Here is a 24,355-nt window from a genome sequence, read left to right on the forward strand (position 1 = left end):
GTAGCTCGGATTTCAGCGGCTTCTGATTATCCCTAGGAAGAGGGACAATTCTTTCGAGTTTAAGCAGAGAAGCGGAGGTCGTTAGTGAAAGGGAGAAAGACAGAGTCCCCATCAGCTGGGGTCTGCACCTGTAGTGTTTGACTGCGGTTCTCATCTCCCAGCTGAAGGGCGGCTCAAATCTCAGATCAACTCAACTCCAGTTTATTCAGCTCTCCAGCTCCTGTAAAGGAGATTCCAATTACCTGTGCAGATGATTGTAGTCAAGCCTCTCTCTTCGTCTCTCTCTCTTTTTAAAGCGATCAAATTATTCAAGGATTTAAAGATTGAGAGTAAAGGAAATCCAGCATGAAAATGCAAGGTTTTCTCTACCCTGATCTAAGTGCTGAACTACTACTGAACTGCTATATATCTCTTGGCATATTCAGGGAAGATATCAAAGGCAAGACTATAAGTTTCAAATGTATATTAAAAATACATAATAAATATTTTGTCCGACTTCAAAAAAAACGATAGGTGTTAGCAGTAATCAAAACATCCTGCACCTAAGCGCTATACAGTATCCCATATAAATAAATCACACTTCTTTTCTAGTAATACATCAGTAGGAATATATTAACTCGAGAGTGGCTTCCCTAATATTTTAAACATCTCGTGTCAGGTTTTTTATTTTACTTTTGTCACTAATGTATACATATATTTTTAAAAGGTTGCTTTTGACTGTCTTAGATGCATTAGCAGGAAGGAAAGGGGGGAAGGAAGGAAGGGAGGAAGGGAGGAAGGGAGGAAGGGAGGAAGGGAGAAAAGAAAGGAAGAAAGAAAGGGGGGAAAGGAGGGAAAAGGAAGAAAGGAAGAAGGAAAGAAGGAAAGAAGGAAAGAAAACTTCCCATATACTTTTCCAAAGAAGCACACCACTCCTTAGTCCTCTCCAAAAAAACCCAGTGTCTCAGGAGTGCCATGGTTTGCAGTCCTGGTATTAATACTGATAGGAATGACAAACATCACAACCACGGCTCTTCCCTGCTTCCATCTCTGGCTGCCATTGCACATATCAGCTGCCTTCCAGATTGTTTAGTGGAGTGATTTGGTGTTTGCTTTTAATGAGGCTCGGAAAGTAAAAGACTTTTGCAAGGCTTAGGTGCTGGCGAGCTAATTACTAGCTAGAGAAAATATTTGCCACCGATTCCAGGGCAGAGATCCCCATGCTATCACTTTCAGTTAATGGTGTGCAGGATTTAGCCCGGAGCTTCCCTGCTCTAACCATCAGAACCAATAATCTTTACTTTTCCTACTGCTCGTGTATCGATAGCTTCTCTAGCCTCAGGCAGCGGCTTTGATATGTTAATATTTCTGAGTACCAAATTCTGCAGAGATCATATTAATGTTGTACATACAGAGTGGAGCTTTGCCTTAAAGTTGAATATTCAGATCGCTCGTTTCAAAAGAAATCACTCGAAGAAATGAAGCTTCTATTTACAGGAGTCGTCTGTGGTTTTTAATCATTAAAAAAATTCCACCCCCCCCCATACTTTCCTATTAATCGTCTCAGGCTTTTATTACATACCCATTCCCTTTTAATTCTACTCTAGGTTGCCATTTTAAAAGCAGAATAACCTGATTCCTGTTTGATTTTTTTTCTCTCTCTTTTCCCCTCTCTGTCTCTCTCTTTTTTTTTTTTTTTTGTGTATGTGTGTGGGGGGGGAGGCTTCTTTTTAAAATGCCCTCCAAGACCCCTTCCACACCCTTCTCTTTCCCACCTCTCGGACATGAAGTGTATGCAGGCTTGGTGCCCTCACCTCCATATATTTGGATTAAAAAGACAACACGGTGACATTTGGCCTGCATCGTTTTATGAAATCGAGATGGCAAACTCCAAAAAAAGCTCTTGTTTCGCTTTGTGATCATCCATCGTTCCTGCCCCAGGCTAATTTCAGAAGCTTAAATACTGCTATCGCCTCTGGGCCATGAAGAGAGAAGGGCCAACCTATCGGCAATAGCTCTTTTTCGATTGCCCTTGGCAACATAAAATACAAACTACTTTGAATCAAAACATTTTTAGGGAATTAATATGATCTGAACTCTGCACGTTTTAAGAGATCTTGAGTTTGTCAAATCGCTTAGAGGTGACTGACATCCGAATGCATTAGTGCCTGGCTAGGAACAACCCTCAGATCTGATTTGATTAAAAAAAAATAAAATAAAAAGGAAGAAAAAAAAAAGAAGAAAAAAAAAAAGGAAAGAAAAAACTACCCTCTTCTTAAAAGCTCAAGCATCAGTCACCATCAAGTATGCCAATAAAATCCGGGCAAAGACGCTCCCCTTTCTCGCCCCTGCCTTTTATGTACTTAGTAGTGGCATCGTCTCATTTGAAAGGCGCTCATTAAGCTTTGATCCTCTCCCCAGCCCTAATCTTAATTTGTGACACTCCAAACTGCCCGTCTGATGACTCAGTCATTACGGGCCAGACTTTAGGCGAGAGGTTGAAGGAGACGGGTGAAGGCAGGGGCTGAGGGCTTTGCACTTCTTCCCCTGCTATTTTGTGTGCAGATAAAAGGGAGAAAATAGGGTGCTGAGGCAGCCTCCCTCTCTCCCCCCCCGCCCCAGCCCCGAAGGGTGCCTTAAGGACCCCCTTCCCAAGAGCAGCTCTTGGCAGCTCCAGGCGGTGAAACTGGGCTCGGTGCTGACCCCTCTTCCCTTCCTCAACCCGAAGCCTTCCGAGCGCAGGGCACATCCCCTCCTTGTGTCCCCTTTGTTGTCCTCTTCCTCCTTCTTACTGGCTCTTCTGAACCTTACAAGAGCCTCGGGACTCTTGTAATAGCCCATCATTGTGTTCACATCCTAATGCAGTGTCATTAGCACTGTTGTCTTTTTCTGTCCTTTTCTATTCCAAGGGCCCATTTAAATCGCATTAAAATCCTAAATAGCTGGGTTAATTAGTGGCTCTCGCGGCTCCAGCTGAGATAGTCTCCAGCCGACTAAAGCCAAACCGGTCGGTGACTTTCAGCTCTCCAGGAGTTTCGGCAGAGAAGGGAGAGGAGCTGGCTCTTTTAGGTCTTGACACCATTAAGAGCTTTAGATGTTTGGAGAGGAGATGTGAGGTTGGGGTTTGGGTGCTTTTTTTTGTTTGTTTGAGGGTTTGTTTGGGTTTGTTTTGATTATTCTGTGTGGTTTTGTTTAGTTGGATTTTTTTTAATTTGTTTTCCCTGCTCATCTTCAAAGAGATATTTTCTGGCTGTGCACGAAAGGGCATCGGAAAGCCCCATGGGTAGGGATCTCACCTGCTTTGAGAGTCTGTGCTGCTCCCCTCTCTTGCTGGGTTAGAGGTTGTGTATTTTGTGTTTTCTGTCTCCCTTTCCTCCAGTCTCCAGCAGAGATTTCGGAGTCATACATACACGGGATGGACATCACTCAGAGCAGCACCCAGCATCCCGCAAACTCAGGCATACCCCCAGGGATCTAAATGTGTAGAAGGACAACATACGTGGTCACACAACATGCATACAACACACACACACAACACATACAGTCTGCCGGTGCCCCCTACGGGGAGCACAGCTCCCCTCCTCCAACATCTCTCACTCTGCCCCACTCAGAACTCACTCATGGCACACCACAGGCTGGGCTGCAAACCCTCACCACCCCTTCACACACACAACCCACACTGTCCACAGCCTGCCCTAGCCTTCATCTGGCAGCTCCATGGGCTCACACAACCTGTCAGGTAACACACAGCTTTTTTCCCAAAACGGTACTGCAGAGAGGGCCCAAAGATACCTTGAAAAGTGCTGATGAGTTCTTCTGGCTTGTGCCTAGGAAAGAGGAATGAAGCAGATGTCTTTTCTTTTGGCTTTGGTTTGGGTCCTATTCTTCACCTTAGGAGCTGTAAGAGTGGTCCTGTGTTAGTGCTGACACATCTTACTGACGGAGAGCTGTTCCAGGGTACAGAGATTTATACTCATAGACTCATAAAGGTTGGAAAAGACCTTTAAGATCATCAAGTCCAATTGTCAAGCCAATACCACTATGTCCACTAAACTATGTCCCAAAGTCCCACTCCTACATCCTTTTTACGTTCATACAGTCAGGATGATTTAACACCTTTTTGCATGTTCGTACAGTCTTTAAAGTTAAGTTTCTGTAATAATCCCCCTTATTTATAATATTCTGGTTCCCACCATAATACTTTGCTTCTCTCAAGCTATTTTTTTAAACATAGTTTAAACTTAAAACTCTCAGCACTCTTAACAAACTTTAAAATGCTGTGTAGTTAAGAGGCTGTGTAGTCTTAAAATCTGCTGATCATTCCCTCTGAAACTTCTTGTTCATATATATATATATAAAATGTATCATGCATGCAAGGTTGTCTGTCTTTCCTTAGCATCAATGTTGTGATGAGGGACATTATCTCAGAATTGTTTATGCTCATGGAAGGAGCTGGTTTATGTGACTACTTATGTGATACGAAGTCTGTTAACTTAAGGGAAACCAAAAGAATAACTGGGAAAAAAAGCAGTCCTTACTATTTTTCCTGACAAATGTAGATTAGTTTTAGAATTTGGAATATTCAGTTACTGAGATTAATGACAGGGTCATGTAAGGATAACTTGGAGAACATTTAAAATTGCTTACAGATCTTTGAAAACTGAACATGGGATTAAATAATACTGACAAACTCTATACAGTAAACTGATTTCTTAGATTTTCTCCTTGCTAGGAAAAAAAAAAGCTGAGGAGAGCCAGATTTTTGTATCTTCATTTTCCAAAGTAAACTAGCCAGAAATTCAGAACAGAGCAGAAAATATACTATAAGCTGGGGATGCCTACTAACAGCACCTGTAGATATAAATAATAGACTAATAAAGAGCGTAGCACATTATTAATATTTTATATAAGATTAATCTGTAGGCACTCACGCATGCTTATGCTTAATAATGTACACAATCACATAAACATTCATATATCCTGAAAAACAAAATAAATAACACTTCTGCACTGTTGTCACAGTATTTCTATGCTGTTGTCACCAGTATATTATGATGTTTCCTTCCATAACTGCATGATATTTGTGGATTAATATATTGGAAAAAGGGACTAACTCTTCCTGAATGAATATAAAATACTCATTGTATTGCAGCTGCTATGGTTAACAAATAAGAAGTGACCTTGCAGAGTGTAAGGATGTGTGAATCGATACAAAACTGTAGACATGCATTTAAAAAAAATGTTTGTATTAAAAGTGTAAAAATCACCTAGTGACATCAACAGATATTTCTCTCTCTTATTCCTAATAAAGCAATAGCATTACTTGTGAAAAGCATGAAATACTTGAGTATATGGATTTTGTCAGTGAAAAGATGTACATATATTTAACTCTGAGGGCGTCAGGGAGACTTCAGCAGATGCCCAAGTGCTTAACTAAATCAGAATAAATCATCTCACTCCAGCCACTCTTTTGTCCTCTTCATCTATACAAAGGGAAACCTACAATCAAAACAGACCAAGCTCTTTTTGCATCATGCGTTATTGGGAGTTTCACTGTGTTGACAAGACTGTTGGGTTAAAGTATGGCTCTGTTTTTCTCCCTGCTGTCATATACACAACCCATCATCAGCTTGTGTTGGCATTTTGTACTGACTTGTGCTATTTGATGGGGAGACAGGAATAAGGAAGGGAAAATACTCTCCCGATGTTTGCTGTGACTACCTTTTGCAGTATCACATAGCTTAACTTTTGTTCATTCTAGGCTTGGGAAACAAAGCAAAAGCGTAGTTCACACAAAGGAGCACGTTGTGCTGAGCACGAATCAGTCAGCTAGAGAGAAAAGGATTTGGCCCCAAAAGTAAGCTAGCAAAATTGAACGTAGACTTTTGTTATTCATCGCCCTCAGACCCCTTGACTATAATCACAGAGTAGAACAGAATCATAGAATGCATTGGGTTGGAAAAGTCCTTTAAAGGTCATCTAGTCCGCCACCGCTGCAATGCCAGGGCATCTTCAACTAGGTCGGATTATATATAATCTTCTGAGGTGATTTGGTAGCTGAGCAGTTCAGTATACAGCAGTATTGAGCCTCAGGTCTTTCACCTAAATGTGGTCTGCTGTACAAAGTGTATCTCTTCCTCTCCTGTCTTTTTCCTGTTAAACAATCCTATTTGTTGAAATCAACATGAAGATAGAGGGTAAATATCATGAAGAAAGAAGTAATTGAATAGAGATGGATAAAAGAGAAGCTCTGAAGAAGGGTTCATGTGCCTGAAATCTTCCATTCTTGCTTGCTTTTTTTTTTCCCAAATCTATCAGTTTCTATACAAAAGATAGCCCTTCTTCATCTAAACCATTTGCTTGTGCCTTTAGACCTCTGTGGCTGTAAGAGCACAACCACCACCATTTACAGTCATTGGTAACACAGTATCTTATGGCAACAGATGATGTCAGACCAGACCACGCAATCACTTCCCTGTGCGAATAAACAGTTGTTCTAAAAAGAGTCTTTTTAGCATTCACAGGCCCTTTTCATGTGGTTCTCGGAGCACGAAATTGCTGAGGCAATCTGCTGGGTGATCCTACCAGTTATCTCACCTTCTGCCTGCTCTCATTTTCTTTTTCCTAGCCTTGCAGTAGGACTGATGGTAACCAGTCAGGGAGCAATAGCCACAGTTCTCCCTTCTTCATGTACTCTAGTAGGCACAATACTTTGCTGTGGTTTTGTGTGGGGCTCTTAATCTGATGAGCTGATGGTGTCTTACACATCCTGGCACCAGAAGCCAGACTGCGAAGTTTTCTAAAGCAAGTAAAAGCTGCTAAAAGGAATAGGGATCTCCAGGTTGAACTGCTAGACTCATGAAAGGCATTATTTCCTTTCTATTTTAGTGAACATTTTCTTCTGCTCCTTCAGCTGGTGTCTGTTAATATCCCATCTCTCAAATGCCCTGTTATGACAAGACCAGCTCAACAGTTGAACAAGGATTGACTTTTCCAATAGCACCCATAGCAGCATTGGGTTGACGGGAAAGAAAAGCTGGTTGTCATTGCTGCTGTTTAGTGCAACTTAAAACAAACCTTGTCTTCTTCCCATTGAGTTGCACTTCTTCACAATATCATTTATCCATTCTAACACATGATCAGAATACGGGGGAAGGCATACACTATACTGTGTGTGTTTGGCAAGAAACATAACCATTCATCTTCCAGTGTGATTGCACCTATACTTTCCTTTCTCTTTCCAGCAGTCTCCCTTTTGTTTACTGTCATCCTTTTTTTCTGTTTACCATCTGGTCTAAAGGCCAGAACTTCATTCATACCCTCTCCAACATGGTGCTTATGGTAGGAGAGCCGTGCCTTCAAAACTGCACACCATTTGTGACAAAAACATAGCTTCGTCTCGAAAGCAGCACACCACTGTCTCTGTGTCAATGAATAATTCATATAGGGAAATAATTATATGCAACAGATTTTACCTTCTTGTAATTTGCAACTTGTTCTCCATGTTTCTGGAAAGCAAATGTCTTAGACTTATTGGGTTTTTTTACTTTTAACCCATACCTGGCTTACCTGTAATTGTTTTGTTTAAGATCCTGTTGCATAGGCATGATATTTTTAAACATTTTAGACTGTAAGCAACCTTATACTAAATAGTAATGTGAAGAGTTCTAGTAAATTCTGGTTAGGGTAGGAGCAGCTGCAGGCTAACAGGTTTTTGGATTAAAGGAACAATTATTTATCTGGCATAAATGGTTCACATACTGGCTTAACCTGGCAAGCTGATAAACTTCAATATGACACTGATTTCACTACAGTCTCACTCATTATAAAATTTACAGACGTACTGAAGTAAATAAATATGTACACATTGCTACTGTTTTCTTGACACGTATATATGTACACGTGTGTATATGTATTGTGTGGCAGGAGATTACAAACAAACAAATGTACTCAGCGTTAACACTTTTCCGAAATGTACCTGACAGACCAAAAGTTTGAAAATGTTGACTGAAAATATGTATAGGTTTCTCTGCAGCCCTGCCTCAGATATGAAAAAAACCCAAACCAACAAACCCTCAAACTCAAGCACTAAAACAACAAAAACCCAAAAATATCTCAGGCATGTGGCACCAGATTTCTGTCTTTGAGCATATGAGCTAATTAATTTTATCTTTGAGCTGTGCAGAAATGTGCATAAGTGCCCTTGATGTGTCTATATGTTTGATGACGCATTATTAGTCTCTATAGTCTGTCTGAGAAGTGGACATTAATGTCTATCCCGTAGCATAATTAGAAAAGTCATAAAATATCCCGCTGTATTGAGTCAGGATCTTGCCCATCTGGGATTTATACCAAGAGATGTTCTTTTCTGGTTTTGCTGTCAGCACAAATGTTTAAATATACCTTCAAGAGCTGAAATATTTGGAAAGAAATTCTGTTTGCCTTATGTAAGCAAGCAATAGTCTGCCTTTAATGAAGTTTCACCCTTCAGTTCTATTCCGCTGTCTCTGCTAAAACTGGAATATACACAGTCACCCTAATTTTAAGAGGGATTACATGTGGAAGAAGATAAAGTGAAGGTGTTAGGATCTTGTATAAAGTCAGCTATTCTTTTCCTATTCTATTATTTTCTATTATTTGTTTTCTATTCACATTACAGAATTTAGCTTACAAACTAAAATTTTTAAGCATAATAAAGGGAGCTCTTGCAGTGCAAAAAGATTAGGGTGTTCACAGGAATGAAGAAATTATCATGGTCGTTTAAAAATGCAGTATCTTTCCTTTAAACAAGAATGATGGGCACGGATTCATTCTGCTATAAGAAGGACTTTATATCATCATCCTCACAGAAACCATCTGAATTCCTTCTAGTAGTGTATTGAATTATATGATATTTTATATCACTGTCATATGCAGCTCATTCTTTTTTTCTCATCTTTCCCCCAGGGAAGAATCGTGCATGCAGTGGGAAGATTTATTTCTTCCACAGACTTTTTTATTGTAGTCAGGTTGGAGAAGGCAGGTCATATAAAAGTGTTTTGCACTTGGTGATAAAATATGTGCTAGTCCTTAAGATTTTTTTTTCCTTGGGAGTTTGTACTATCTTCTTGGATCAGTTGCAAAGGAAGTTTTTTGTCTTGGTCTCTCACATATTAACTTTAAGTTAAAAGCTCAATTTTGCCTGAGGAGTTATTGGTCACAGACTTTATTGAAAGGTTTGGTTATCATTCAGCATTTTTAGACCCATGCCAAGCAATTGCCACTTTCAAGAAATAAACCGTTCCAGAACTAACCTGAGATAAACTGTAGCTCAATAAATTTCAATCATTAACATCAGCTGAGGATTTGACCTGACTTTAGAAGGAGTATATGGGAGTTCAAAGATGGAAAGCTGTTCTGGCTGCAGATCACTGAAAACCTATAGAGCTGTCGCATCTTTGTAATCCTAGCCACTGCTATGAGAGTTAAAATGAACATTTAGCATTAGAACTACTGTTCTAAATTTTTCACCAACTGCATTTTTAAAAATCCTGAATGATACATGAATCTGGTTCAATCTTATGTTGTTAATCATACCAGATACAAGACTGAAAAGACTGACAATATGTAATTTTTACTGAGTATGAAATCAAATGAGGCAGCCACAATGATCTGATTGTAAAGCTTATAAGATCTAATAGTTCACTTTTCCTTGACTGAAATTTCAATCCATTCATCTTCCTTAAAGCAACAATGAGATACAATATTTAAAAACCAAAAACAACACCCCAAAGCCAACCCAAAACCCCCAAAAAAGGCAACAACAAAAAACAAGTAAACAATAGAATTATTCTTCATTATTGAACTTGTCAAAACATGGAATATGAGGTTTTTCTCCCTCTAACAGTTCTTTTGATCTGTAGGTGGCACCTGCGTTGTTAACCCCACTGACCTGTTCTGCTCCGTACCTGGTCGCTTATCTCTACTCAGCTCCACTTCGAAGTACAAAGTCACCATTGCAGAGGTAAAGAGGCGCCTTTCACCACCAGAATGCCTCAACGCTTCCCTCTTAGGAGGTATTTTGAGAAGGTAAGTTGAAGGTGAGAATAACAAGTCCTAGAGAATGCTGTAAATTTTTGTAATTTTATTTTCCTCACTTCGCTGTCGTTCTCTTTTCCCACTTGGACAGGTGGTCACAGTTTGGGAAAACAGAAGGAGATGGATTGGGAGTGAAAATTTCTAGGGAATTTTTCAACAAATGAGAAAAAATGAAGATAGTGTTGGCATTTTTCACAGAAAGTTTACATTTTTTAGTGAACTGATTTTTTTTTTCACCCTTTCAGTTCAGTTACCTGTCAGAGATGGATAGGTGTCACTTTGCCTTGCTTTGAATGAAAAAAAAAATAAAAGACCCTCAGTGTGTGTGAAATTTCACCAGAGCTAGAACTCTGGCCTTTTGTTGAGGAATTATTTCAAAATAAATTGTTTCACCAAGTGTAGTTCCAGCCCTCACTCATTAAAAACCTAAAACATTAAGGTGTAGGGATGCCTTTTTCTCCCATTCCTGTTTGCCTGCCTTTTGAGTACAGAAAAGACAGACTTCACAGAATACAGTGGTTTTACTCTTCTCTTTGTGAGATACTGGAGGAGAAACAAGTAATTAGGTACAATTTTACCTCTGAACCTTCCCTGACCAGAGTAGACACCTGCAGAAAGCAGTAGCAGAGAGGCAGAAAGTGCCAGACCGTGCCTCACGTTGCAAGCAGAAAACAAGGAGGAACTGTAATTCAGCCAAGCGTATGTAAGTCGCGACGTCCCCGAGGCGTCAACTTAGATGGCATGAGCTACTTGAATGCCCTTTGATCAAAACTAGCTGGAAAGTCACAGGCTATTTCACTGCTGTCACTGAAGGCCACACGGATCCCTGTGCTTATACCGAAAGATATTTTAACCAACCTGTGTTGTTCTAAGATATGTAGTAGTTCAAGAGCTGACTTGAGCCATCTTGCAGAGTAAGAACTACAGATCATAAAAATTGTTTCAGTGGCATAAACTCTATTCAGCTGCCTCTGTAGGCATTGAAATCCAAAATCCATACCCACAAAATTTTTCCTTTGTTACTGCTTCACCTTGGAGAGTCCTTCAGCTAATAGTCATAGAAATATCCACTTTAAATACTTATACTGCTGGCTTCATCAATACCAATACAAGCTATTAAGAATGCAAGGGCATCAACCTGAACATGGGGACTCATTTCTCTCAAAATGTGAGAATCATGCCCATAAAGTTTTGACCCAGACCAAATAACACTCTTCCAGATCAACCCTGGGCATGGTTCAGGAGTTAGCAGAACATTTAGCCAGCAGTTTACATGTTTTACGAGGCAGAGAGTGTAAATGAAGATATTTGGTCAGGCTATTCCTGTAGATATCACAACTAGGTAACAGACTCGGGCATTGTGCAGTTGACCAGCAAAGATGTAGCAAAACCAAATCTGGTTCATGGTTTGCCTGAGACCTGGCAGGGTTGGTTTTGCATCCTGTCAGCAGTCATTGTCTAGGTATTTTCCCAACTAGCTTTTCTTCAGAATTAAGTGTTCTCAGATGATGTTTCCTGACATACAATGTGGTCAAAGTTGTGGTAACTCTTATGCATAAAAAGGACCATCCAAAGGGTGGCATTCCAAATTTGGTTCTGAAGGAACTTGAACCTCAAAACCTCTAGTTAGTCACGCTTAATACTCAGTGACTGCTTATTCCAAGCTGAGGGTCCCTCAGTCTCATCTGGGGCTAATTGAATATTTATTGGACAGACGCAAAGGTGTAATTGTAGTGATGACTCTATTATCTAATGACTAGGTCATTCATTTGGGTTGGGAGAAATGCAGGCTCCAGTCACTGCTTTGTTCAGTGTTTAAGCATTTTAACATTAGTTTTTCTCTGCCAGCTGGCTGCTGCATTCATCTAAAAAACACAGGTTAAAATTCCCTCAGGCTGAGTAAGAAATTGAACTTACATCTGCTGAATAAGTGGATATGTCATGATTGTTTCAAATATTGAGGTACTGCAGAAAAGCAGGTGTGAGCTGCACCAGGAACCATTTTATGATCACGAAGTGGCATAGCCATTTGGAATAGATAAACAGTGATGTCTGGGATTTTAGCTTCAGCATTTCCTGTTGCCTTATCCTTCTTCCTTGTAAGTACTGGGCTTTGTAGACTATATTTCTAAGTACTCAGGTCTCTACATGAATTATAGAAGGACAGCTAGAGCTGGGTTCCACAGACATCTCCATCTGAGTAGCCATCTCACTTCCTTTTATAGTCAGATGACAGAGATGGGTAAAGTATCTTTGTTCTAGATATCTCTTTAATATAATTTTAGAAGTGCATGTTTCTCTCTTGATTGACTTGGAAGCCTGGTGTCGCTAGATCAGATATAAGGGACTGCACTGTGGATATTTATATTCAGTCAATGCAATCCCAGGCTCGGTGCCCAAATCAGGACCATGGGCTCCACTAGGTGGAACGCTGTTTGAAGACCTGATGTCCCTGTGACAGACATTTAAAAGTCTAACTCTGTCAAAGGACCAACGTGAAAGACTTGCACAGGGCAAACAGGACATTAAGAATACATTAATGCAAGCATTACCTCACACATTTGTTAATATAGTGTGTACAATTTCTAGACTTACATTAACCTGGGGGGAAAAAGTGCAGAATAAAGATGAGTTTCTCTTTTCTACTGTTCTCTTGTGATAGAGCAAAATCCAAGAATGGAGGACGCTGCTTGCGAGAAAAATTAGACAGACTGGGACTGAATTTGCCCGCAGGAAGAAGAAAAGCAGCAAACGTCACACTCTTGACTTCCTTGGTAGAAGGTAGGGTTTAAAATATTGCAATGTAATATAAACATAATTTAAATATTTCCTTGTATACAACACTTTTCAGCCACAGTGTTAAATATCAAAACTTGTATTTTGTACAAGGAGAACTGACCTGGCTAAAGTCACAGACAGAATGAGCGTCAAAATGGAAGCTCATTCTGAGATGTCTTGGCTCCTAGCAAATGGTTTGGTGCTGCAGTTTCCTCAGCATTGATCTGTGCTTTCCGTGCTGGGATCTGACTTACAAATCGATGATCCAAGTGTACTTGTGAGAGAGATGAATGTCTTATACCAACTCTACAAGTAGGCTTGTTTATCCTCCTTTTTCTTCTAACTTGTGAATTTCCTGGAGCTGATCCAAAAATGTGATTTATTTTTTTCCCGTAAGAAAGCATAATATTTAGACAAGACTTTTCCCCCCACACATAAATGAATGAAATCTGTTTTCAGATAAATTCTAGACAGGCCCAGGAGATACTTTCCTGGCCTTTATTTGTTGTTTAAATACCATTCACCGAATACTGTCGGGCTCTTCAAACCTTCAGCTGGGAGATGCAGGTTCAAACCCCTCAGGCAAAGGGAAGAAACTCTACCTGAATCTCTTCTATGCTGGGTGAATCCACTAAGTACTCAGTTTGTTGTCTGGCTGTGAGTAGCAGCTCTGGGAATTTCAGATCCCTTCTCCTTGATGTTGAGAGCACTCAGCTCATCCTAAAGGTCAACACCTTTTAGGATCATAACCTAAAAGGTCCATACATATCTAGGCAAGTAGGCTAAGGTCTCAGCACATATTACCACAGAATCACAGAACTACAGAAAGGTTGAAGCTGGAAGGAACCTCTGGCTATCTTCTAGTCCAATCCTCCTGCTCAAAGCAGGGTCAATTAGAAGAGGTTGCTCAGGACCTTGTCTACTTGGGTTTTTAATATCTCAAAGGATGAAGAAATAGTGCTGAATCCACAACAGTGGATGTTTTTCAGCATCTAAGAGGGACTAAGATTCTCAGAGGCCACAGAGCACACAGAACTACATTGGGGCTGCTCTGAAATACAGGTGTGTCCATATCAAACCTGCTTGTAATAAAGACAAAACCATAATGGAGTTGCAGTCTTAGAAAAGGGAGTTTTCTCTGTCATTGTAGAGGAGTAAGGGCTGTTCTTACCCTCACAGTTCTTCATGTATCTTGGTTCTAAACAGGGAAGAACAAACAAAGCTCTGTGGCCAGCTACTCATTCATTACATGAGACTGAGAGTGAGGAAGCTCTCTTTTAACTGCTGGCCTGGGATGGATGGCAAAGTAGCTTTATTGTAAGTCAGAATTAGATTCTTTTTTGCCAGGGATGGAGCTGTGCTTGTCTCCCTGCCCTTTACTCACAGCCAATAGAAAATCTATTGTTAAGCCTATAATATTGCTTTTGTTCTAGGATTGTCTTAATGCGAGTCCTAAAGATATATACTGAGGAGACGGAGCTCACTTTGACAGATGCTTGTTTGCCTAGACATCCTAATCATGAATTTCGTCAGCTAGAATTTTTGGGAAAGGCACCACCATGTGTGTTAACATTACAACAGAAAACAGAACGAAGCTCATTTTCTGTCTATGTACCCAATCATTGGTCAGACTTGACAGTGCTCATTGAATTCTTTGTTGTTTAAGCTTTCCTCCTTTTCTACATATTACTTCCAAGTGGTACAAACTTGTAGCATGGTTTCCGCAAGAAAACCCATCCCTCAATGGCTCCTGCTGCCAGAGGAGGCCAAAATGGAAAAATAGGCTTATTCCAGGTTTTAGAGGAGGGAAAAACATTAAGAAAATAGCACTGGCTTTTTCTCTGTGATTTTAATATACAAATTGACATAATGATTTATTAATCTTAATAAATCCTGAATATCAGGTGCACTGTGTGAACTTCTCTTAAGGACCCAGGATTGTGTCATTCTTGGTTACATTAGATGTTCCTAAGTTTATTATTACTGAAGGTCCTCACAGTCTGCAATGTACTGAAGCCTTTAATATCTCTGTAAGGTAGGAATGTGCTGAACCTTTTGTATATCTGTTCGAGGTAAGAAAAGGGAAAATTAGTTGTACGGTGATTAAGTATATTGACCAAAGCCCTTTTGAAAGTCTCTGGCATGACTAAGCCTTCTTTTTCCCTAAATAGACTAAAATCATTGAGTTTTGGGGAGTACTGCTAAGTTCAACAGAGGAACTGCAGTGATTTTCTAGGCTGTGGTGGTCATGTAAGATCCAGACTTTATGAAAACTATTCTGTGGACCTTTGTTTCCTGCAAACCTTCTTCTTTCGGGGTTCAGCATGGTTACTAGGCGTTTACTGTTACTCTTGGTTTGGTTGGGTTGTATCTTTAGTGTCTTTGGTAGGGACTTCTGGAGCCCAGAGTAGGAATTGACAGATCAGTTCTGTTCTTTATGTTGTCAATACAAATCAGCACAATTTGTGGAAAGACAGACTGGGAGAATCATAGAACCACAGAATCACAAAATCACAAAATGTTAGGAGCTGGAAGGGACCTCGAAAGATCATCCAGTCCAACCCCCCCTGCCAGAGAAGGAACAACCTCAGCATTGCGAGATTCTTCACAGCAGCATGGGACATAGCTTTGTGCAACCTGTAGGTGAGGGATGCCCTCTAGTGCCTAGATTGGTTGAAGGGAAAGGCCATTTTTTTTAAGAGCAATAAAAGGATATTTCCTACATCTTAGCTAATACAATAAGGGCTCCTCCATTAAATAATAGCATTACCAAGACTAAGTCTTACTGCTGGCTCAAAGGAGTCAAAACTCTCCCCAGTAGGAGCAAGAAAGGATGTGAGAAGAAGGGACATGTCCCTGCCTGGTTGAACAAGTCACTTACAAGGGCAAAGACATAGCATGTTATTGCAGATGCAGGTAAAAGCAATGCATGGATGAATTTAAAACCAGATTATTTAACAAAAAAAGTCAGAAAAAGCACTTACAAATAAATCTAGAGTTTGTTTTCTTGTCAACTCTAAGACATTAAATTTACTAGATGTAGAATTGACTGCATCCACCATTTGAGGACCAAAATTATTGAGAAAAATAGGTCACCCTGCTATCAACTGTCACACTTCTCCCCCACCAGTCTTTGTTTAAATATCCTTCCACTTGTTCCTCCTCCCTTCTCACCCTACAAATAGGAAAAAAAAAAAAATTCTTCCACCTCCTGCTTGTCCCTCCTCCCCCTGGGTCACATTTCAGCTGGTTAGAGCATCCGGAGGAGGCAAAGCTGAGGAGAGAGTAGGAGGTTCAGATGCCAAGCGTCCCTCTCCTGGGACACAGCTTCTGCCTTCACTCTGCATAGGAGCATCTCTCAGTCTTGCTAAACCCAGGAGACACCCACGCTGCTCCTTGCACCTGCCCACAGAAGCTTGTCAAGGTATGTGGTCTGGTCTCTCCACTGAGGCTTTCTAGAGCAGTCTCTGCCAATTCAGCTTCAGCAACTGTCCTTTTCCATCATGCAAAGCTCTCTGGTCAATTGTCAAATTACATGGGAAGGGCAGTGCTGCCTATGGCTGCAAAGCCGTGTACTGGATTGAAACAGTCAACGATCCCCAACACCCGTCTTTGTCTCTGCAGGAGGAAAGAGCTGAGGATATTGTACATAGGAAACCTTAATTTTAGATTGAAATAAAGCAGCTGGCTATGAAAGCCAGAGGTTTTAGGGGCTTCTACCTTTAGTACCACTCCTCCTTGACATAAATAATACTTAGACAGAAGAAGGTAAATCTAAGGTGAAAGAAAAGAGGTCAGTTCATCCACATTTCCAACATTTCCACGTTTTTTCCTTAGAATAAATGTTTGTCCAAATTGTGATGTAGAAAAATAAAGAACCACTTTTGTGACATTTTGTATAAACTACTTTCTCCCACCAATGAGACTTATTTCCTACTGTGCAGTAACAGAAAGGACCTCTGTTGACAGTTTTCTATTTTTATTTAGAATTTGATTTCATAATTAAGAACACCCAGTCCTTATATCATATGGAAGTGCATGCTTATATGAATAAATATGCATAGTTATAATGTGCAGTCATAACATACATCAGCCTTCCATTTCCAATAAAAATAGAGATTTATAAGTGTATAAAATATATTTTTAAAATATATTTTAAACATTTATATATTTACAAACCACCATAGGTACATTTTTATCTACATTTTTACCTACCTATATCCACAAGCAGACAAGTAATTTTATCACTTTTTGCTCATGGTTTTATCTCTTCACATACAATTGGCATTCAATCACAATCCCAGCTCCATGTACAATTGACAAGATTTATACTTCTGTATAACTTTCTGAGATGATCAAAACAGTTTAGTATAATATCTCAGCTGTGGTAAATAATATACTCTATCTTTGGAAAGATAAGTTTTAATGACAATTCATATTTTCATTCCGTTTCTTTTTGTCATTAAGTAAAAACATACAAATTTTAGTCAGTTCATTGTTGACCATGTTATGTAAACACCTACATCTCATCACAGAAAGTTTTACTTTCTTGAAGAAACCAAGACTTTTCCAGTAGCTAAATGTTTCAATTGTTTGCTGACTAATTTGCTTGTACTGTTACTTGGCTCTGACTGGAACCAGGAAAGAGCTGTCTGGAGAATGGTAATTCTACCTGATGACAGCTTCAAAGGGTTTGACTTTTATCTTCTTTCCATGTTGGCATGAAAACAAATCTACCAAGTTTTTTAATGGAATTTGGTTGAAGAGCAAAATTTGGTGCTCTTCCACAAATGACTCACTCTTTAAGTCTTATTTAAGAAAGAGTAAAAGCATAGCTGAAATAGAAATTCTGAAGCACCTTTACAGAAATTCAGAATCTATGTCTTAAATTTGTATTTTTTCTCATCCATGAAGAAGTTTGGGATAGATGTTATAAATACAAAACTGACAGTCAGCTATATCACTGTTCATTCTGACTCACTGTTAACATACCACTAAAATCCATTTTAATTTCACTGAAAATTTTTTTATTTTTCCCAGAATCTGTAAACTAAGTGGAAACCATTTCTCCTTTCAACTCAGAGATAGTGGTTGCTTATTAATTTCTTATTCTTTTTAGGCATACTGGAAATCATGTTTAACAAAATCCAAATTATGAAGATTATTTTGATCTAAAACTTTTGCATGTAAAATTGGTTTAATCTGTGAGGGTTGTTGTTGACTGGTGTCAGCAAATTACTGTGTTCAGTTCTGGGCCCCTCACTAGAAGAAGGATGTTGAGATTCTGAAGCGTGTTCAGAGAAGAGCCACAAGGATGGTGAGGGGTCTGGAGAACAAGCCTGATGAGGAGCGGCTGAGGGCACTGGGGTTGTTTAGCCTGGAGAAGAGAAGGCTGAGGGGAGACCTCATCACCACCTACAACTACCTCAAGGGAGGTTGTAGAGAGGTGGGTGCTGGTCTCTTCTCCCAGGTGATGGGGGATAGAATAAGGGGAAACGGCACCAAGCTGTGTCAAGGGAGGTTCAGGTTAGAGATAAGGAGGAAGTTCTTTACTGAGAGGGTCGTCAGAAGCTGGAACAGGCTGCCCAGGGAGGTGGTGGAGTCACCATCCCTGGATGTGTTTAAAGAGCGGGTAGACGAGGTACTTAGTGATATGGTTTAGGGGGTAGACAGGAGCGGTTGGACGTGATGATCTCGGAGGTCTTTTCCAACCGAGCAATTCTGTGATTCTGTGAAATTCCTTGGGAGTAGTGTCTGTATTTTACTAGCACCTGAATCCAATTAAGTCAGATAAACACATAACAAAGTATTTGTTTGTGGAAATGAAAGGTATTTTTCTGGTAAAAACTGGTAGAAGGAGAGAAAATAAACTCTGAAATGGTAGAGAATAGAGGTCAGTCAGTGCATGGGGTCCTTTATGCCTCATGCTGCCCCTGGCACAGGACCACCACTCTCATGGAAGTTTCCATCTTCCTTGGCTTGGCCAGGTCTGTGCAGAGCAGAGTCAGTCTTGCTGGGGAGGGGACTCATCTCTACAAACTCAGCACCGCTACAAGGTTGTATCTGTCCTCTCATGTCTCATTGTATTTAATAAGGAGAAATCCGCACTTTTGGGTGGTTAACAATTAAATTAAATTAATAATTAAACATTTGATTATGTTGCTCAGAAAAGCTGCGAAATCTCCATGGTTGGAAATATTCAAGACTAGGCTTGGAAAGTCCACGAAGAACCTAATCTAAGACCATGTTTTCAACAGAAGATGATCTCCTGAGTTCCCTTCTAACCCAGACTTTTCTATAATTTCTCTGACCCACTTTTATTTTCTACTTTATCATGGGGTGATACATGCTTCAAGTGCTAGCTTGTCTCCCTTACTTGAAATTATTAGGTCACGTGTCGATAACTGACATTTAATCAGAGGAATTCCACTGCACATATACTCAAGGGGAAATGTTACAGGTCCTGCATCCCTCCTGACTGTTCACCTGGAGCATCAGCCTAGTCTCCAGAAAGACAGGGTCAAATGCCACCTCTCATGATAGAATTCAAATTCACAACTCTGAAAAAAAAGAAAAACAAAATTTAAAACCCACAACATCCTAACCCTAAATCTACTCTGGAGCACATCTCTCAGTCACTCATGCAGATGTGCTTCAACATACACTTCTGGTAGCTGACCTATTTCTACCTTCTGTGATGAGATGAGAGCAAGTGTCATCTGGAAGTGCCCATTTCCCACCAGGGAAAGACTAACTTGAGCACAGATGTTCACACTCCAGGCAGCTGTGTTTGATCAGATAAATCCCACACCAAGGTTGTCAGAGTCACAGCATGCAGGTCAGAGTGTTCAGTAAACCCTAAAATAAATTCCTGGGTTCTCTGAGCTAGTGGAAAGGGACAGGTTCTTCTAGAAGTATTTGGGACCCAGCATGGGGTTGGGTTACAGTGTCCTGTCTGTGTAGTGTGGTAGAGAGGTGCTCAGTGCCTGCCCTTATCCCAGACTTCTCATAAAGCCTAGCCAGGCCATGTACTCCCTTGCCTTGATGGCCTCACCTATAAAACAGCTACTATCATCTTCATTGTCATCCCTTTTTATTTTGTCTGTCCAATTTTGATTGCAATCTTTTTGGAAACAGGATTATTTCTTGTGCTCTACTTTGGGGTCTGCTCATCTTTAGTATGGGACACTTGTATTGCGCTGGCCTGCTTAACCCCTAAGCAAGTAAGTTGAAATGTATGTTATCCCCACTGAGTAGAAGGCTATTCTTCCTTTAGAGATAAAGAAGTAAAATATCAATGGCTGAATCTTAGCTCTTTAGGGTGATTTATTCCTACCTTCCACTAATTTCCATGCCTTAAGTATCAACAATGAAATGGGCTTACAAAACGAGCAGCTGCCCAATACTCACTAATGGCAGGGAAGGGAGCGAAACCCAAGGGTCTTGACTAGTATTTTCTCATGAGAGGAATAGCCTCACTATCTTCTGGCTAGCACCATCTGATGACTAAGCACGAGAAGGCCAAATGGGATGAAATCTGTAACTGAGATTGGGAATGAATGTCTACGAAATAATTTGTTATTATATGATTTTTTTTAAGAGTGTAATAAATTCTGTAAGCGTAAAATAATAAAAATAATAAACCTAAAAACTAACTGTCCATTTTGTTTACCCACAGGTGAAGCATTACATTTGGCCAGAGATTTCGGCTACACCTGTGAAACAGAATTCCCTGCCAAAGCAGTAGGAGAGCACATTGCCAGACAGCACATGGAACAGAAAGAGCAGACAGCAAGGAAAAAGATGATCCTAGCGACAAAGTAAGAAGGGAAGGGGAAACTAAAAAAGAAATCTGTCTGTCATGTCTCCATTTTGGATCTGGGGGCTGGAGGAGGGAAGAGTGGGAGTATGGAGCTGGAATTGTGGTGACTGCTATCACAACAGTGCTCACTGACATCAAGTGAGCACAATCCTCTTAAGAGATGCTGTAAGAGGAACATATTTACTGCAATGAAGGTTTAGTGGTTATGGTGTCCTTGCTTGCGGTTAAGGAGGCACATGCATCTTCTCAGATGCTTTGGTTTAATTGAGAGGAGGGGACATTACTACATGGTAAGATCTATAGAACATAAACTGGTTTTGTTTTCTGTTTGCGTGTGAGCAGGACATCAAAGCTTATACCAAAGTACTAGTTACTGTGGGATAATTAGTGCTAGTCTATTGAGGAAGAGCTGGTTTGCAGAGGGACAGATCCTCCCTGGATGGAAATTGCAAGTTCCCCTGAAGTCAAAGGTTCTGGAATGATGTACACCAACAGGGCAGCTTTGCTAAAGCCATTAGAGACACACAGAGACACTTGACTTCGCTCTAAATAAGCTGCTCACCTCCCTGGAGCAGTATCACATTAGGATAACATTTCATTTAGGTTAATTAGCCTTGATGAGGGAGGAATTAGCCTTCATGAGCCAGGGGAAACAGAAATAAATAGTCTACATGGAACAGCAGAGACCTACACTAGGTGTCAGGTATGTCTGCGTGGGGTAGCCTTGAATATACGCATACTCTTTCTGTGCTTATGGCAGTGTTACACAGTGAGGCTGCAGGAGAGCTGATGACAGAAACCCAAGCTCTCAAACCATCACCCCATTGCTGGAAATATTTCAGAATCATTCAGGCTGGGATATATCCAACAGAGAGGAATCACCCTGTGGTAGGAGAGAAGTCTGACCAGCAACAGGATTGTCCTTTTTATCCCAATGTCCTTCTGCTTTGTCTGTTTGTGGGAAACAGGATTCATGGCCTTGATGTTCCTCTTGTATTCAGAGCTCTTTGCCCTGAAGTTTACCGGGAGACACACACATTGAAACACCTCAGGCTTGTGAATCCTGTGAATACAGCCTGTGATCCTTCCCTGTGGTGCTAAGCAGAGCCCCATGTGGCACAGGAAGCACTTGCAAGTTGTGAAGGTGATGAGAAACCTCAGTCATCATGTTCCTAAGTCCCTTACAGGTTAAAAGTAATAATACAAGTGCAATATGATCTTATTCTTACCTACATCCACAATTGTTTTAAGGGACCAAGGGGTTTCAGAGGCAGGAGAATAAACCAGCTGGCAAGACTCCTAAGCTCCTTACAGGTTAAAAGTAATAACACAGGTGGAATACAATCTTATTCTTACCTACATCCACACTTGTTTTAAGGGACCAAGGGGTCTCAGAGGCAGGAGAATAAACCAGCTGGCAAGAACCAGCTCCTCTCTGCAAGTTGTGTCTCCTCATTGTTGTGCAGCTCATTAACAACCTGTCGCAGCTCCTCTCTGCAAGTTGTGTCTCATTGTTGTGCAGCTCATTAACAACCTGTCCCCCTTAAGATGAAAAAGCTGATCGTACTGCTGGGCAGCACAGCATAAACAAGAGTGAAGACTGTAAGTTGCCTCAGCTGGAGAACTTACTTTATCTATACAATGTTACTCAACCATAATGATAAAAATCTTCCCCCTTTTTTTCTAGCTCTAGTGAGAGATCACATTACTATAGGTTGTAATAATCACTGAGTAACTGTTCTGTCCTACCTCCAAAGGCTGTCCCATCAACAGACACATAAGAATCTCACTATCCTTTCTCCCCACTTAGTATCTAGTTTTTCACCCTTCTTTACTGCTGAAATAGGGAGTTATGGACATGCATTACTGCTAACCCCCATAAGCTTTGGGCTTGTAGTTTGTTATCCTGCACTTGTAAGGAAAAATAAAAGGTCTTTTTTCCTCCTTCCACCAGTTAAAAGCACAAGCAAATTGGTGAGATGGGTCTGTCGATAACACAAGGATAGGCCACGTCCTGCCGCAGTCAGAGTGCATGTAACAGGTTCAGATGGGTCAATGTGTGTGCTACTGCTGCCCTCTCCTGCCTGACAGGAGAACCGTGATTCACGGATCAGCCCTGTCTAGATACTACAGGAGACACAGGTCCATGACATCGTAATACTGGTACGGTGTTTTCCAGACATGCTTCATGTGTCCGATACTAAGCACTCAAGTAATTTGTCAGAAGTTTCAAATATTCACTAGGGGTTTATAAGCTCTAGGCCTGTAATTTCACAACTGCCCTGCCTCGTGCATTTGTGGGTTATGACACCAGGAAATGTGGTGGGTCGCTATGCTGCCACCAAAAATGACACTGAAATTCCAAGATGGTAAAATCACTCATTGCAAGCTTTGCTTATGGAAATAAATGGAATGTCATTGCTTGTGTGTGTTAACACTGATCATTCTGGGACAGAGCTAGAAGCCCATAGAAGTGTACATTTGGCAGAACTGGTGAGATCTTCCATATGTGGGGTCTTGAGACAAAATAAGGGGAAAGAACAAAATTATTTCCACTATTTATAGTATATAGATGAAATTCCACTCTGGATTTAGACATCCAACTTCAGTGACTTGATTCAGCTGCCCAGTGCTGCCATTTGAGATTAACTGGGTTATCCAGCTTGGTTACCAGCTGCTGCTTCAGAAGCACACAGGTCTCTTCTTGTTCCTGTATTGTATCTGCCAATTATTATGGAAGTCTTGGGTACCACATATCTATGTGTGGATAACTAAATAGAGCCCTTAATGTTTATAGTGCAGAGGTCTCTGGTGTCCAAGAAGAGGCTCCCAGTGTTATCAAGGGCATCAATACACTGTAGTCAAGCAGTCCACTCACCCTGAGCAGAAGTAGTTCAGATGCCATGCACAGGCTAAAGACTGCTGCAATAGATGCCAGCAGCCCTCTTTAAGTCATAGAGGTCACTAAGCTTGAGGTAACACTCTTTTTTCACTGCCCTGCTCAGCCCTACCTGTTTTGGGGCTCTGTTGATAGTAGTACAGTGAATTACATCAGGACCACTTTCTGGCACAGAACAAATCATATTAGTTGGATTAAACGACTTGATCTTCCAAAACTACCTCTTGGAAATAGTCCCTCATATTTGCAAACTCAAGGTCTGCCTAAGACAGTATTATTTGTTGCAATAAGATGGTGCCATAGCCTGTTCTAACAATTTGATGGTTTAGACAAGGAAGAATCAGAGCCTTGCCAGATTATTATCACAGGAAGAAAAGATGATTTGGCTCTGTAGCCAGTATATGGCACTGAACATAAGTGACAGGAAATGCAGAATGGGGGTGAGGCAATCTTTGGTTAAGAGTTGAAAGAATAAGGAAAAGGTAAACAATGGAAGAAGCCAGACTCCTATGATTCTTTTCTCTGCACTCACTTCCTTTGACTGAGTAAATGAATGTGTGGGCACAGCAGAACAAGATGCCTCAAAAAAAAGAAAAAAGGCTTAGTTATCATAGTTCTAGCCAAAGGGTTCTGCTATTGACCTGTTAACCATAGACTCTTTAGAAGGGCTTCAGGACACGTCTATACAACCACACAGAATTTAAAAAAAAAATAAAATAAAAATAAAAATCTGGGCCCCGATTTTAGAGGGTCTTTAATCATGGGTTAGTTCACCTTGCAGAGGTGTGGGAGATCCTGAA

General features: G+C 40.6%; 1 protein-coding gene across 1 annotated transcript in view; it reads left to right on the top strand.

The window, feature by feature from the left end:
* Window positions 1–9,881: 9,881 nt before the first annotated feature.
* TFAP2D (transcription factor AP-2 delta (activating enhancer binding protein 2 delta)) overlaps window positions 9,882–24,355 on the top strand; it is a gene marked incomplete at its 5' end in the record, with an annotated part of 31,366 nt that continues 16,892 nt past the window's right edge. The window contains 3 exons of the mRNA XM_010192722.1: window positions 9,882–10,047; window positions 12,719–12,837; window positions 20,513–20,654. Coding sequence (XP_010191024.1) covers window positions 9,882–10,047; window positions 12,719–12,837; window positions 20,513–20,654 — 427 coding nt within the window. The remainder of the gene's footprint in view (window positions 10,048–12,718; window positions 12,838–20,512; window positions 20,655–24,355) is intronic.

The sequence above is a fragment of the Mesitornis unicolor genome, unplaced genomic scaffold (genome assembly GCF_000695765.1).
Source record: "Mesitornis unicolor isolate BGI_N332 unplaced genomic scaffold, ASM69576v1 scaffold2949, whole genome shotgun sequence".
NCBI lineage: Eukaryota > Metazoa > Chordata > Aves > Mesitornithiformes > Mesitornithidae > Mesitornis > Mesitornis unicolor.